This window comes from Tigriopus californicus, chromosome 7 (genome assembly GCF_007210705.1).
Source record: "Tigriopus californicus strain San Diego chromosome 7, Tcal_SD_v2.1, whole genome shotgun sequence".
NCBI classification, from domain to species: domain Eukaryota; kingdom Metazoa; phylum Arthropoda; class Copepoda; order Harpacticoida; family Harpacticidae; genus Tigriopus; species Tigriopus californicus.
This window is the reverse complement of record NC_081446.1, coordinates 2,642,417-2,659,165: the sequence shown is the minus strand read 5'-3', so window position 1 is coordinate 2,659,165 and position 16,749 is coordinate 2,642,417. Positions and strand designations below refer to the sequence as shown.

General features: G+C 42.3%; 2 protein-coding genes across 2 annotated transcripts; one reads left to right on the top strand and one right to left on the bottom strand.

Annotated features, from left to right (window-relative positions):
• The first annotated feature begins 713 nt into the window (after positions 1 to 713).
• Positions 714 to 1,834, top strand: LOC131884153 (thioredoxin peroxidase-like). The gene is made up of 2 exons (XM_059231822.1): positions 714 to 1,106; positions 1,171 to 1,834. The coding sequence occupies exons 1-2, from the start codon at positions 852 to 854 to the stop codon at positions 1,801 to 1,803; spliced, it is 888 nt and encodes a 295-aa protein (XP_059087805.1). The 5' UTR covers positions 714 to 851; the 3' UTR covers positions 1,804 to 1,834.
• A 758-nt stretch (positions 1,835 to 2,592) lies between these two features.
• LOC131884150 (dynein axonemal heavy chain 2-like) lies at positions 2,593 to 11,610 on the bottom strand. Its single transcript, XM_059231818.1, has 4 exons — positions 3,705 to 11,610; positions 3,414 to 3,639; positions 2,907 to 2,947; positions 2,593 to 2,842 (listed from the first exon to the last, which is right to left on the bottom strand). The coding sequence occupies exons 1-4, from the start codon at positions 11,585 to 11,587 to the stop codon at positions 2,740 to 2,742; spliced, it is 8,253 nt and encodes a 2,750-aa protein (XP_059087801.1). The 5' UTR covers positions 11,588 to 11,610; the 3' UTR covers positions 2,593 to 2,739.
• Positions 11,611 to 16,749: the final 5,139 nt, after the last annotated feature.

Below are 16,749 nucleotides of genomic sequence, written 5' to 3'. Positions count from 1 at the left end.
AGTTCATTTAACAATTTGCGGCTAATTTTCTCAACATTACGATTTCGAATTCAAAGAAGGTTTAGAGATTGAGCTTATTTTTCTTGCGCATAATTTCCGTTCAGATCATCAACAGTCTGCACTCCTCGTCGACAAGATTCAAAGCTCCATCAAGCTAAATTGACACTTCAAAGGCAGCATGATTAAAGTGCCAATAATGAACGAACAAAAATAACGATTCTTCTACAAATGTGCTTAACCTACCAGCATTTCTTCGCCCCATGAATTGTGGCTCTGATGTGAACCACCTTCCACTTTCTTATGGCTTCTGGCAGTTTTCAAATGGAACGTGCTTGTGCACTCTCTTGGTTTTCCGGTTGGAATTCGGAACAACGAAACCAATTTGCACTGAAGTTCAAGAACCAGTTAGGACCTCAAGGTGTGACTCCGGATTCCCTTATCGATGATCTGGAACAAATGAGCCTTGCTGCTGGCCTCGCATCTCAAGATGGGCCAACTGTCTTCCAATGTCAGATGAGGATTATGGATGGTTGGATAGCCAAGTGGAACAAAGAGAGCCGAACCAACTTTGTCATAGCATTGAGCTCCGTTGATCCATCGATCTCGAGTTATCTTGTGTCTTCGTGACGTTGTTGGATTGAGTTTAGTTGTAATAAATATCTAGAATACTTGAGTATGATTATGTTGCCGATGACTGGCTCGGTCATTCATTTTTCTTAAGCCACTACTAAATCGGGGAAGGGGCGAGATAAGAATGATGTCTTCGTGGGAGTAATCGGATCAATAAGACTTTTTCTTATCTTTCTGTTAAAAACTGAAATCAAAGCCTTCTTGTCGCTACTATTCACACCATGAACCTCTCCTCCAAATCTTCCACGGCTTCGTTGGCAGAAGTGATCAAAGAGGTCTCCAACTTCAAACATGAATATTTGGAAATGGTCGTGCCATGTCTGTCCAAAGGTGTCATGACCGAGCTGAGATTGGGCGACTTCAAAGACGTCTTCAAGGTCATCTTGTTTTACCCCAATGACTTCAATGGACTCATCAAGGACGAAATTCTCGACCTAAATCAAAAGCAACCCCAGTTTAAAAAACACCAATGTCAGGTAAGTCAATCGGCATGTGTCAGACAAAGGTGTACCTATGTTGACCTGGATCCATTCGCTTCAGACATTCGTGTGCTCTACGGACTCTGTTCACGTCCATCTTGCTTGGCAAAACTTCGATGAACCGGAAAATGAAGAACACCTGGGGATGGTTCCCGATTTTCCCATACTTGGGGACAAGACCCACCGGTTTTGCCGATCATTAAACGTTTTGGACGAGAGCAATGGCACGGCAATGCACGCTTTGTACATCATCAACCCCGAGGGCGATCTGGTCTACCAAGAGTTCTTGGACATGACGGCCCGCTTCGACTTTGAAAGTGTGCTCCAAATCCTCCAGACAACCTCATTCTCCAATCAAGGTGGTGCCAAGAACTCGACCAGTCAAGACCCAAACATATTACCATCAAGGTTGCCTTTCGCCGATGAAACTGAGGTTGAGGCTCATCAGGAGCTAGAAAATGTCGTGGTTCCGAAGGTTGAACAGCCCTCTGAAAAGGCCTCTGTAAACCAGTTTATGGAAGCGGTTACGAAGGACACTTTGGATGCTGCCCCTTCAAGAACAAGCATGGCCGTTCTGCAACCCTTGGACAACAAACCAAAAGTGGCGGCAGATACAAAAACAGAAGACATATCTGTGAAAGATACCAAGAATACGATGAATAGAAAGAAGAAGAAACCTTGTACTATCTTGTAAAAGGTCGCGAATAAAAAGACAAGGCAACTTATCTAAAGCTGGTTTTCTTTACTCTGTCTTCATGCAGATCAGTATTGTGGCAAACCAACATGAAATGTCAAATCAGTCTTGGAATGTCGGGGACGATTCCTCGCAGTTGAACAAGCAACTTTGGCGAAAGAGCAAAGAAATCATGTCCCTAGAAGATATAACAATTTCAGCATTAAGACCTCCTCTTAAAATGAATTCTGTTGACTTTAACGAGTACAATGGGAGAATGGTGTTGATCTATTTCTACCAATATGACTTTGTGGAGGAATCAAAGGCAAATCTGTTTGCATTAGCAGACCGATTTTCAGATTTTGAGGAGGCCAATTGTCAGGTAAAATGTGACCCCCCGCTGTACCGTACATCCGCCTTGCCCCGCCCCCCCCCCCCATCTTGAACAGACTTCACTGACAAAACCGAATCTCTTTTAGATATTGACTTGCTCTTGTGACTCGGTCTACGTTCACTTTGCTTGGCAGACTCTAACCAAATTCACTGAGGGTGTTCCACTTTTAGAGCGGACACTTCCGTTCCCAATGTTGGCCGACAAGGCCAAGGTTTTAACTACTACTTTGGGAATATATGATCATGAGGAAGGCATTGCCCAACCAACATTGGTGTTCGTGGATAAAATTGGAACCATCCGACAACAGGAAGCTCTGGAACCTAATGCTACTTTGGATATCGATGACATCCTAAATAAAGTCACAGATCTGGCTGAACCCCGTGTAGTAAGTGAGTGACAAACCCTGCAACTTTAACATAACATGAATACAGATTGATCTTTATTAACATTTAGGTGTCTGAAATAGACCAAGTGGCAGCAAGTGAAGTACCCACACCGTTAAAGACAGAGTCGGATTCGGAGTGTTGTTCTCTTTGTTAACGTTACAAATATGCTCAGCTTCATTATATATCAGCTGAAAAACTCGTTTGGTTAATGTCCAATAAGATCTTGCGGAAGCGTTCGATTATCTTCTTACGATATCTCCGCATAAAGTGCTTTGGATATCTAGAAAACGAATGAAATATCTTTAATGGCTACACTCACAGACCTCATAGTGTTTTGGACTCACCTTTCTTGTGTTTCGCTTGCATTTGTGGAATAAATTCGATCCTAAAACAAAACAAATGTGTTAGGCTACGGAGTTCTTGAAAAATGGAGTGCGGTTTCCCGTCTAAGTAGGTCAAATATTTGTCGGAACAACTCAAGGATGCTTTTTCATAAAAAATGGTTATACAGTGTTAACCTTAGATTGTTGCAAATAAGGTTGAGTCACTTTTAATTTTATTACGTTTGCTTGTGAAGACTTTTTTTTCAATTTGTTGTCAAAAGCTCATGAACTCGTACCAACCCAAGAGCGGGCCAAATATTGAAATTTTATGTTTTCATCAATATTCATTGTACTTTGAACCTCTCTAAAAGTCTGGATTACCACGTTTGTTTAGGTGGCACGATTTCTTCACTTTATTCAGTGCTAATTTTGAATGAAATGAATGACTCAGAGGGTCCTCATGTCTAGAGGTCCGTGGTTAGGCTAACTAGCAAAATGTCGGCACTTTTTGCCATCATGGTATAGCACCTTTTCCATTTCCTCAAGAGAAATACAATTGATTGGCACAGTCATTGATGTGAGGGGTAGAAACGTTTCCAAGTCAGGGCAGATGATCCAGGACCTAAAATTAGCATGTGAAGTTTTGGCCGCGCATTTCTCCAATAGAAACCGCACATAGTTTAGGCAATTCCGATTCCAAGCATCCACTTGGAAAACGACCCAATGGCCTTCGAAAAGAGCCTCTTCCAAGATCCTGCAACAAATTTAAGCAATACTTTAACATATGGGACCATAAGTATCATTTAAAGGTGAGCTCACCAAAACATTTCCTCATTGTGGTGCAGGGTATGAAGTACAATTGGTGAATCCACGCCAACACGTTGAGCAAACTCGCCAATGATCTCCAGGACTTGGATGAACTTGTCAGAGTGGATCACGATAGTTTTGCTCTGATTAAGCGAGTAGATCTTTTCCAAATTGCACTCCTTGACATGATGTACTTTAAACAATTGCGCAATGCTAGCATGGACGTGGTCAAATAATTTCGTATAATCTTCCAAAAGTAAAAGTTTGACGATTTGTCGTAAAGAGCTACATACGAACGTGTTTTGATCGAAGCTCTTGAGAGTGAGAGCGAAGCCCTCAATATTTTGGGAGCTGACCAAAGGAAACTTGTCCAAAAGGTCGCTAAGGCTCCGGGCGTCCGAGTCAGTTTCGCACAAGTAAAGAAAAAAAATCACTTGGATTGACAATGTGATGAAATCTCGTTCCACTAAATGAGGCATGATGGCCTTGAAAGTTTGCTCTGCAACAACGAGAGCAACATCCTGATGAGTCGAGAGGTTTTGCGAGTTGATCTTTTCGAAGAAGCCTTGAAACATGACAATGGTTTTCTTCAAGGGTGCCATTCGCAAATAATCGAATGGTTTTTCCAGAACAGTGGTGTAAAAGTCTGCAAAGACTTCACTTGCCATCTCTAGAGATTTTAAATGGGGAGGCAGGATCTCGTCACTTGCATTGTCATCTCTCAGATGTTTCTTGATCCTATCGACAGCAGATTTGACTTCACTTAATTCGGAGAGTTGTAATGGATTACTTAGGAAACGGCGAATCTCTTGTTGAATCTTTTCAAAACGATTCTTCAATTTCTCGATTTTGTCTTCCTCGGATATTGGATCAGCATTATTGATCTGAATCTTCAGATGATGTAGTATGTAAGACGTCAGGTCTGCTCCTTGCAGTTCAAAGTCAAGAATATTCAGTGGGCAAATCCCATGGTCTTCATTCAATTCATTGACCACATGGTACACTTGGACCTGATCTCCATGCCGCACAAAATGCTCTTGTGTCTTTTGGAAGATTCCGTGGTCAAAGACAAAGTGACGAACAATGATGGATTGGAACTTGGTGCTAAACTGTCTGAATTCCTCATCAAAATCCGGATCACCGCAGTAAATTACTCCCGTCTTTGAGGACTTGAATAGATACTCGATCGAGATATTCTGGGGATCAATCACTACTATTGGATTGGGAAGGAAGTCCAGGAGGGTCATATTTTCGTAAATACGAGGGACGTCTTGATAGCTCAAGGCTGAATTGAACTTGACCCTTCCTTGAATTGGTACCCTCATAAAGTCCAGCTCAAAAAACAGTTCCTGGGCCTCTTGCCTTAGGACCCTAGTCCATCTTTTTACCACTAGATTCCTTTCATTGGAGGATAAAGGCCCACAGTAGGCAATGAAGGCTGCAAAAAGTGCCAATGTCCCACTTAGTGTGCTGATCTTGCCTTTGACTACACTCCTCCCATCCTTGAGCATGGTTATGAGGTTCTTGAGCTCCGTTTGGGTGCTCTTAAAGTCACTAGAAAATTGCTCCAGGATGTTGATCTTCTCCGATCTTGCACTGATCTCCTTTTGAAGAATGGCAATCTGTTTTAGGTTGTCTTTCACTTCGTGCTCTTTATCAATCTTCTGGATCCGCAAGTCATCAAGAACGACCTCTTCCTTCTCAACATTCTTGCTCAAGATCTCAATTCGAGCAAATTTAGAGCTCTTCATCTTCAGAACTTTGGCAAGGCTTTCAATGCGTTTGTGGGCATCAATGATGCAATCCATTAAGCAAGATTGAGATTGAACCTCTGAGCTAAGATCTTTTCTCAAGGCTTGAAGCTCCAGGTTCTCACTGATCTCGTGAATTTTAGACTCATTCAAGTTGATCATGGCTTGATGAAGACTCCTTACTTTATCTTCGGACTCTTCAATATCGACCCCAAACACTTCGTGAAGAGCTCTCATGTAGACGGCAACAGCTTCCTCCTGTTCAAAGAAGTTCAAGAAAATGTCGTGCGACTTCTTGTGATGAAGACACTCGTTAATCTCGTTGAGCTTGATTTGATAAAGTCCATAATTGGCAGCCATCTCTTGGCCAACCAACGTTTGGGCTCTCATAATGGCCAATTGATCTTCATGCTGGCTCTTCAGGTGACTTTCGATGTTAGTATCCAACTCTTCAATCTCCTTTTTCATCTTTATATTCTGCTTCTGCATGTCACCCAATTCTGTGGTCAGAGTCTTTTTCTTGTCACGGAGCTCTCCAAGTTGAGCAATCTGGTTTTTGGCATTGGCCATGTTCTCATCAATTTTCAGCAAGAGCACGGTGATGTCTTGCTCAATTGTGATGTAGAAATCTTCGCAACTCTTGAAATTGCCCTCAAAGACCTGAACGAATGTATTGAAGCTCCGGATATCCTGGTGAACGGCCATTTCCAGTAAGAGCTCTTGAGGTAAAGTTCGGTCCTTCAGTACTTCTTCTCCCAAGCTCTTCATAGCATCCTCATTGGGGGCCAGATTTAAAATGGAAAGGAACTTCTGTATTGCTGGACTATCCACAAGGACATTATCCAGGAACAAGTGCAGATTCTTCTTAACTTTGGTTCTGAGATCTTCCAAGTAGTTTTCCTTTTCAGACATTACTTGAATCTCATCATAAGAGAACAACAAGGGATCATAACCAACATTGATGATGGATTCCAAGCTTGTGCAAACGTCTTCCATACTACGCCTATTGATCATGGTGAGGAACAAGATGCAGTTCTCATTCTCCATTCCACATTTTCTCACCAAGGATCTCAAAATGGTTTGCCATTGGTTTCTTTTGAGATCGGACGGAAGAATCAGCATCATATTTGCACCAATTTGAGAGGCTATCAATTGCACAAGAGACAAAAGGGACAACTCACTTGCTCCATGAATGACCACGTGGCCCCCAGTTTGTGTGGCAAGTCGACGTAGCTTGCTGTATGTTTTTGAGGCGTGAATAGTTGGAACCAGTGAGAGCTTAAATTTATTGGCAGCATTATATGCCTTGATTTCTTTGTCCAGATAGGATCGAACTTTTTCCACATCCAGCTCGGTATAGAATTGGTAGCGGTTGATAAAGTTGCCATAAATGATGTCTTGGGCACTCATCCACCGAGACTCACTATTGCGACCGACAAAGGACTTGAGAATTTTGAGAACTTTAGTGTTTAAATTTTCATGCTGAGAATACTGGAGTTTGTCCCGGTATGTTCGAGCAATCTCATGAACCCACAAGCTAGATATGCTCTCTTCAGTGTCCTGACAGTCCGGATTGGCTCGGTACATACCCATAATGATTCGTGAAAGGTCATGAAGGCCAAACCTTTCGTGGCCTTCGATTTCAATGGCATTGACCTTCACACTGGCGGGAATGATCTTTTTCATTTGGAACAAGACTTCCATTTCAAAGGGGCTCAAGAATTCTTTCATGGACCTCTGGAAAATGTCAATTTGATCGTCTTCAGTCAAAGGCTCCAAATGAATCCGAAAATGGTTTTGATCTCCACTTTTCAACTCGTTTTGCGTGTTACTGATAACGAAAGAGGTGCGTTCAAATTTAATGATACCTTGATCACACAGCCACTTCTTATACTTAAGAAGGAATGCCACAGACTCTTGGAACCTTTCGCTTCCTGAACTCACGTCATCAATGAAGATTCTTAGCAAGTTATGATTGGGTATCAGCGACTTTGGTCTCTTATTTTTAGGCTCCATTGAACCAAATAAGGCATGACTCAAAATCTTCTCAGGGGTCGTTTGAGAGGCTTGAATGTGAATTGTGCTATCTTTGAAGAAGCATTTAGCTAACTCTTGCATGATCAAGGTCTTTCCACAATTTGGGGCTCCAATGAACTCAACAGGAATAAGTGCCGTGGATAAAATCTTGGCAATTTGGAGCGCTTTACAGTGCTTGGGTAATAGCGCACTGTCAGGATTCTGGCGGCTCAAGTACGGTTTCCATGACTTTTCCAAGTAAAAGTACTCACACATGGCATCATCTGTCGGTATATCTGCACATTCAAGCTTCTTTCGAATTATGGCCTCCATTTGATCCTTTTGGTCTGCAGGAAGATCCTGGCCAAAGCAGAAGAGACAAACAAATATCAAAGTCTGTCCTTGATCATATTCTGAATCCAGGTTATGGAATCCCACTGCTTTTAACATGAGAAGCATGTTGTTGACCATGGCCACATTATTCTTGATTTCTTCCATGATTCCCAATTGCTCCCGACATTCTAGGAACAAGCGGATATGAAAATCGATTCTATCCAATACTCTTTGAGTGTTATGGATCAGTTTGAAGACGGAAAAGTAACTCTTCCTCACAAAGGCCTCAAAGGGTAGGTTATGAGATTGGTATTTGAGGATGGGAATCCGGATGTTCCCTTTTTGGACCAATTTCACGTCATGAGTTTCAATAATAACTTTGATCACTTTGGTTTGGATCAATAGCTTGCCGTTGCTGAGGAGAGTGATCGAATTCCGAATCAGAGGTAGGACATGTTCGAGTAGCTCAGGGATGACTTCTCCTTCCAAAACTATGAGAATGGTCTTCCTTGGAAGAGCCCTTCGTCTACTTGCCAAATGGCCCAAAAGTAGCTCCAAGCTTTGACACAGCTCCTTTTGAAAGAACATGGCTGTCGGCAGATGATGAATATCCATGTCCAGGGCAGCTCCCACCACTTGCCAGGAGGTTGTTTTGCCGGTCATACTGGGTCCGCAAAGTGCCAAAATATCATGATGCTGAATCGTGTCAAACAGGAGTTCCACTTGTTTCTTGAATGACCTATTCATGGTCAACTTCATGGTACGAGCGGTCTCGTTAAGGCTGGAATCAAATTGGTTGGCATCATGCGGGTCCTTGAAAGTCTCCTCGACAATCTCATTGATGCACTCGTGGCCAATGGTCTTCATGAATGGTTCACGCTTATTGAAGATCTGGCGTATAGCAAAGTCGCCATCAAGGAAAAGGTCACGAATCTCTTGGAAAGCGTCACTACGTTTATAGGCCTTCTTATCATGGAGTAGGCTAAGCGCGGATCCCGTTTCAGAAAAGCTTTTCGAATGTAGCTGGGATAGGACAAAAATGCTTTGAATCATTCGAACACTTGGGTCGATCCCAAAGCCTTGTAGACATTGTTTGATGATGAGTTTCAAATTGGGTTCTGCAGCATGTAGGGCTTTAAAAGCCTTGCCCAAGTTCACTTGAACATCTTTAGGGCAAATGAAGAATATGCGACTTGCTATAGGCTCAGGTATTAGTCCCAAAGCATTGCTCTGATGTTCATGAGCTACTGATGAACTAGTTTGAATCAATTTGTAAAGTTCTTTTTCTTCAATGGACTCAGGGGTGTCGTACTTCAAGGCTATCAAATCCAAACTATTATGAAGAATCATCAACAAATCCTTTAAGGATGGGATATGAGAATATTTGAACAGATTGACTACAGTCAAATGCCTCCCCAAGACAAGAGCCAGATATTTCAAACTCGTGGTTCGATTACACTTTGGATCCCCCTCCAATATTGTACCACGTTTCTGAGAGAATTGTGCCAGGAGTCCGTGAACATTCTTCTCTACGTGTTTGTGGTAGTGAATGAAGTCAAAAAGTGGCGTCTCATCATATCCAAAGATTAGGCGCTCCCGATTAAATCCAACCCAAATTTGTCCCGTCTCTTTGCAATATGAATAGGTGACCAATTGGTCGTGATGATCATGAAGATTCTCAATGCAACAACCGTCCTTAATCTTTTGCAAAAATCCACAGAGTACCGTTATGATGTTCAGTTCCATGCCCAAAAGGTTTCGATTGTAGATAATGGCATCTTCTGGGGCTTCATTTGCTTTCAGAGAAGCAAACAGGGCTTGCAGATTGGCCACTTTCCCTAAAGCAATATCGTACGTCTTCACCAACCACTTTTGGAAGTCCTTCAGATCGTTGCCCAATGCTGTGTTCAAGCGAGTCCAGAAGATCACCATCCTGCCCACAAACGCCGCATGATGGGACACAATCAGTCGCTCTTGCTTGTTGTGTCGAAAATGTTCCATGCTCTCCAGGATCTCTCTCTTGAATATGCTTCTACTCTGCTCTTGGATAGCCATCAAGACGTTTTCCACTGGGACATCACCCACTCGTATCGGTTCAGTGAACTTCTTTTCAAGGTCATAGAAAGTAATGAACCCAATGATTTCTGACCTTTGTCCGGGTTTTGACGGGGAAATAACCAAACGCTTAATCTGAGAGAAAATTACTGATATGTGATTTGGTGACAAAACCTTGGCCAGGTTGAAGGATTTGGCCTGGAGTAGGTACAATTGAAGTCTTGGAAAGGCCGACAACCGACTCTTCAGCAAGTGAGTTGCGTCTTTTTGCAATTCCTTGATCGATTCGGTGACAACAACCAAATCCTCGTTAACGTCCTCAGACATGGCATCAATAACATTGACTTTTTCAGCCAAAACTCCGTACACTTCTTGCCACAGAGCACATATGTCTCCCAAAAAGGCTTGGAGATTGTTGGCCTGAAGATGAAGACTGAACAACGAGAATGTTTCACACAAGGAGTTCAGGTCAGTTTCAATATCAACGAAATATTCGATGCGTTCAAATGTAACGACAACCGAGTTTTCAAAAGCCAATAAATCCTCTCGGAATGGAAAGGAACCGGGATTGGTTCTCAAAGATTGCAAGTTGGTTAGCACTTCTCTGAGCAGCGTCAAAAGTTCCTCGTGGTTGGAAATAGACGCAATACCAAGGCCACTGACCCCAAAGGTCGGTTCAAGTTTCTCTATACCAGATTTTACGTCGTTGAATTCAAGCTCAATGTTTTGCTCATCGATTGCCCTGTTAACAATTTCATGAACAGGCACAACACTTTTCTCCATAAAAATGGAAATCACTTCATCGTATGTCTTGTTTTCCAGGATTGAGCTCTTGTCGTAGGTACCTAAGAAGTGGCCAATTTCTTCCCAATGACGAGATCTCAAACTCGGCGACATCATGGCCACGATGACTTTGAAGATGACCTCGCACGTCTCAACGCTACTCTTCATTGAGACAAAGATTTCAAGGTCTTGGTACTTTTCAAGTTTCGTTAATTCGCCGAGATTCCCACTGATCTCTTCCAAGCGAGCGGACACTGTCCCGAGATTGTCTTCCATGATTTGGAGATCCTTCAAGCTATTTTGAAACCCTTCAAACTCACCCACAATCTTCCAAATGGATGCCAATTCTGCCACACTGCTTTCCAGGTTCATCAGATGAGAGGACACGTCCAGGAACAATTCCAATGCTGAAGCTTGATTCACGTTGGAACGTTCTTTATTCTTTAGGGTTTCAATTTTACCCCCAAACACTTCAAGATCGGCCAAAGCCTCGTGACTTTTCCAACTCAAAGTGAATGGAGCATGGGCCTCAAAATCTTTGCTCAGTATTCCTAATTCATCTTCAAATTCATTACATGAAGCTTGAAGAGCTTTGACATCTTCTTCTCTTTTCTTGGCAAAATAATCCACGGCCTTAATCTTTTCTTGCTTCAAATTTTCCAATTCAACCTCCATGACTTTGATGCTTTCCTTGGATTTGGCCTTTTTGGGATCGGTTCTCAAGATCATTGCGGTAATGTCTTTGATTTGACCCATCTTCTCGAGGGCCAAATCCAGTTGCTTGTTGAGAGGCTGGCCTTTAGAAACCTCTTCCTGGATGGATAAGGATTTCTTGACCGCCTTGGAGATCTCCAAGATCTCTGATTCCTTCTTCCTGACCGCTTCAGCGATGGATTGAATGAATTCCGCTTCCCACTTCCTCATCAGCTGAGTGTGCTCGTCAATAAAGGTGTCCATTTCTAACACAAACAAATTAATCCAAATGCGTCGTTGCAACCCGGATAAGAACACAGTCATCTCTCGGAGTTTGTGCACGTCAGTCTCGCAATACCGAATGAATTCATTATTCTGATGGTAGTACTTCAAAACATTCGCCGGACTGAGACTGATGAAGTCCTGGAGGGCTCCAAGGGTATTGAAATAAGCGTTCACATCTCGCTTGGCCTTTTCCACAACCGTCATTAGAGAGTTTTCAATGGCCATCAACGAGGTTCGGCCATTCTCGTCTCCAAAAAGTACGATATCCCTGTCATTGACCAGCTTCAATCGACTTTCATCGGCTAGAATTCGTGGTAAGCGAGTCAAAAAGTCACAGATCTCATTGAAATCTTCACCTACTGTGACATATCCGTCGGATTTCGTGATCACTTTGAGTTTGAACATGGGTCGAACGCGGAATCCCGTCAGGATCTCAATGAGATTGCGAAGGCCATGAACGATCGAAGTTTCGTAGGCTTCGGCCAATTTCTTCTCCAAACAGTTAACATAATCTTCCCAAATATAAGGAGCTACCCCACTGTCTTTTACCTCTAGGAAAGATTCCAGCTTGGTGATGTAATTGCCCAAACTTTTCACCTTCTGTGAGCAAAAGTGGACGTGCGAGTTAATCTTGGCCTCAGATTGGTCCAAGAATTCTGAAACTTGTCCTTCACTCATGTCTTCGAACCCAATAGAATTGCGTCGAATGGTCTTCAGTAGAATATCAATGGCCTTGTTAACGGTTTTGTATTCCAGAACCTCTTTGGTTAATGACAGAACCGTTTCATCGCACATTGTGGTCCAAGAGCGCAAGGTATCCAACCGTTGCCAGGTAATCTTGTAGATCCCGTTCCACATGCGTCGCTCTAGATGAATGATCCGATTGCGAAAGATGCCTTTCTCTTGGTCGGACAACCTTCCCATGAGAACGTTGTATTCAGTCACTAATCTGACAATGTGACACGCCTCGATCAACTGGCTTTGTTGGCGTTCCAATAAAGTGGTTCGACTGCCATAAATGGACACGTCAATGGACTCCAGAGCTTTGGCCTCCATATAAGTCGCATAGATGGACCTCTTGAAATTGATATCCAACAGACCGTCATAGTTCAGAGATCTTTGAATCAGAAATTGACTGGTACTGCCCGCACCTGTGATCGGTTCTTCAAGCCTGCTTCCAACCAATTTGGCGAAGATCGTCTTGAGCTCTTTTTCCTCTTCTCTGGACATAATGGTATCAGTTTGCATAATCTTGTCCAACTGGACATCCTTGAAGAACTTGGATCCGAAAACATCCGATTTTAATGTCATTTCCTTCACCATGAGCCCCTTGAATCGCATCAGCTCTACAGTGATGTTGGAATAGAACTTGGTCAGATAGTTGAGACGCTTGTGGAGGTTATTCTTTTCTCGAATGGTACTCTCCACTAACTCCTGGAGGATCTTCTCCTTGCAGATATTGTAGGTTTCTACAATTCGAGTGCGCTGACTAACATAGTAAAAAGTATCCAAAATGTTGCACGCTTCCCTGATATTCTTGAATTCATCAAAGGATGTTTTCAAAGCCTTGAGCAAGGAGTTATCAAGATCATGAACCTCACTCTTGAACACCTGGAAATCATTTCGAAGTTGCTCGTTGTCGATGTCTAGACATTTCCGGCCACTGTTCTTGATGTTCCCGATTAATTGGTGGTACTTGATGGCCACTTTCTGAATCTCATTCTGACTCTCGGCTTCTGGCCTTGAGGAGTTAAAAGAACTGGAACGATTTCGAAGGATGAAATGACGTCATGAAAGTCTAATATTTCAAATGTTACCTCATAAATTGCTGATTGGTGTAACATATTTGCAACAGATCCTCGCATCTTGAAATGAACGCCGAGAGGGGTCCAAACAACTTTTCCAGGACTATCTCATTGTCCTCCATATTTAGGAGCCTTTTATTCCTTCGCCGTAAGAACTCATAAGTGCTCTTGAAGCAAATGCATACCCTTATAACTTTTTTGATTGTCTCTCCTGCTGACGGACAAGTGGACTCGAAAACTCTCTCGATTTCAATGAACTCTTTACTCCTCTCGATGAGCATGTCAACAGCCAATTGGAACAATTGGCTTCTTTGCCTTACATAGAGAGCAAAAAAAACCATATCAACTGTATGATCTTCTCAAATTCATTCAAGTTTCAAGCTTACCATCCCGATGGCATCTGAAAGTTATCCATGATAATGGCCAGGTCCACGATGGCAATCTTGATATTGGTCTTGTGTTCCAACTCCTTGAAAATCGCTCCCAGCATCTCAACCGGTCCTCTTAACGCTCGCAAGACAATGTAGCAATCTGAAATGAGGTCTTCCCACTTCCGGAGATCCATGCGAACCTTGGCCAATTCATAGGCATTCACGAAACGATGTCCTTCATCGTCCAAGCCAAATATGTCTTCGAGGAAGTCCCGAAGTCGTCTTAGGATCTTGACACGCATACTGATGTCCTTCAAGAGCTTGCTGTGCGATCCAATGCATTGAATCTTGGTATCGAAATGTTCCAACATCTTTTGAAGGACCTCGAGGGCATATTCTTTGGTGGCTGAAGGTATTACCATCGATTAAAAATACGCAAAATTCTTTCACAAGTGGGCATTGCTCAAGAACAAGTTAATTATCGCATTTCTGTTTCAAAGTGGAAAATGGCTTTTTAATAGCAAAAAAAGGCCCAAAATTTGAAAAAGTGTGCTTAAGTAATAGAAATGGACTAAAACATGAGAATTCAAGATTCCCATCAAAATTGATTTACCCATATGATTACATCTTAATCAAATGCGAAAAATATTGTATTCTTGGCCTATTCGCTGGTTCTATTCATGTTCAACAGCTTTTACGTACCTTTGCCAAGATAAGAGGCTGTGACCACATTCTTGAGATCCGTGGAGACCGTAACAACGTGCAAAAGGTCTTTGGGACTTTCCAAGATTCTTAATGTGTCCACAAAATGAAGCACTCTCTTATGAAACAATCTCTCTTCGTCATCTACAATTAACCTCTTTTATTAATCGCATTTAGGCATAAACCCAAGTAATCTATATAAATACCTGTGAGAAACGGAGTTGTTTTTTGAGCTATCAAAAGCAACGGCTCTATCTCTTCACGAAGTTTCTTGGCCTTGTAAGCTCCAGAATGAGCCTCCGTGGTCTCTGTGGCCTCCGACCATGTTGTCACATCCGAGATTAGCTCGTAGGAATTCCTTGAGTCGAACATCCTGTTTGGCCTGGCATCTCCTTTCAATCTTCCATTAGAACTGAGATGCTTCCGGTTATTAGATCGATAATGCCGTTAAGGAAGGCGCGTCGCTCTTTGTTGGATCAATATTATGTTCATTGTGCATTGCTCAACACCATGAAAGAAGACTGACTTTAGTTGAAAAGCATGATTACGGCGATATGTACAAATTTGCGACTTTGATGTTGTAGATCTGATTAGGGTACAGGCGAGAGTTGTGAAGAGGAAGGTAGTTGTAATGTTGTTCATTTTTCTCATTCAGAGCTGGAACTGAGAGCTTCAGTAGGTTTGGCATTGCGAGACAGAAATTGGGAACATGTCAAAGTTTGGACAGACTTCAAGGCTGCTTCTAAATAGCGTACGAAGGGAAACCAAAGTAATTGGGCTACTGTTCTCTTTTTGTTATGCCTCTTATTTATCAAATAAGTTATGGCCTGCTTTTGCGCCAAAAAAACAACTATTGAATACAGGGTGAGCGAGCAAAAAGGTCCGGTTTGACTTTAACGAAATTTGGATTAACGCAATTGCTCAACTAATTAGATGATAAAAAAGTGACAAAAATACAGTTTCTTTATGCGAGTAATTTGGTCATTACTATCATTCACGGTGTCCATCACTGGCCGTAATGATGGCCTCAGTACGGGGCCACAATCTGGGATAGCTTTCGTTATGGAATCCTCTGGGTGTTCATCCCAGGCTTCAATGGTCGTAACCTTAAGGGAGTTCCTATTTGGATAAGGAGTGGCATTCACCTCGGTCTCAATTGCGCCCCACCAGAAATGATCAAGAGAATTGAGATTTGGTGATGAGGGGGGGCCAGATGTTATTTACCCAGAATGCCACCATGTCCATTGATGTTATGATGGGGTCCTTGCTGATATGGTCTTCGTTTTCGTCCCACTTTTTGTTGAATCCACCACTTCCTATGGCTCTTTCTGTGGATCCCCAAGCATTTTTGGCCTGCTGAAAACGCCTTATGGTTCTGACATGAACTCCAACAGTTTTTGCAATGCCTTTTTTGAGGAACTTGGGCATAAAGTAAATCAGGGACTCGCTGCCTTTTCAATGATTGCTCAGACATTGTTCACTTTAAGGGACAAAAACAAAAATAATCGCCTGTCATTACCCAATCAGATGACACTAGATCTGTGGATCTTTATTAATTGGTTTTACCGGGCGATTCAACTTAAAGGACCGGACAATTTTGTTCGCCCACCCTGTACATCTATTCCCTTGACACAAAAGTGTAAAAATTACACCATTTACAAGCAATTTAGCGAGAAAGAATTTGCGAAACACTTTCTGGCACTCCACCTCTTATCAGGGTCACTTAGATCAATTTTATTGTAATGTTTTCCCGGCCGAATCAGCCATATGGTCTCCGTGTTGTTTGTTACTTCAAGACGCTAACAAGCAGTTACAAATATACAGATCAAGGAACAGAGAATTAGCTTAGTATGGCCTTAGTACTACAAACCCTTTGAAAAGTCCGAAAGCCTATTAAATCATTTACATCCTGGGTAGGTTTTGACGAGGCATATCTCTTAAAATTTGAATATTTCCAGACAAACTTGTTTGGATTGCAAAAACCTCAAAAATTAAAATCAATCTAAAACAAAGCCCAGACGTGGTTATTAGGTACTATTATAGGGGGCTATTAGGGGGTTGTTGCATCACAGATCATGTACTTGAACTATTTAATAAGTATCGCGTTATGACCTCTTCTTTGAACTGTTCGAAAAAATACGAAGGGCTTATTAAGCACTAAAACACTTGGGGAAAAATGTGTAAAGGGTGAAGTTAGCATGTTTAAGTTTCCTTGAGAGATATCGGGGCGGAGAATTGAACTGGGGACCTCTCTCATTCAAGG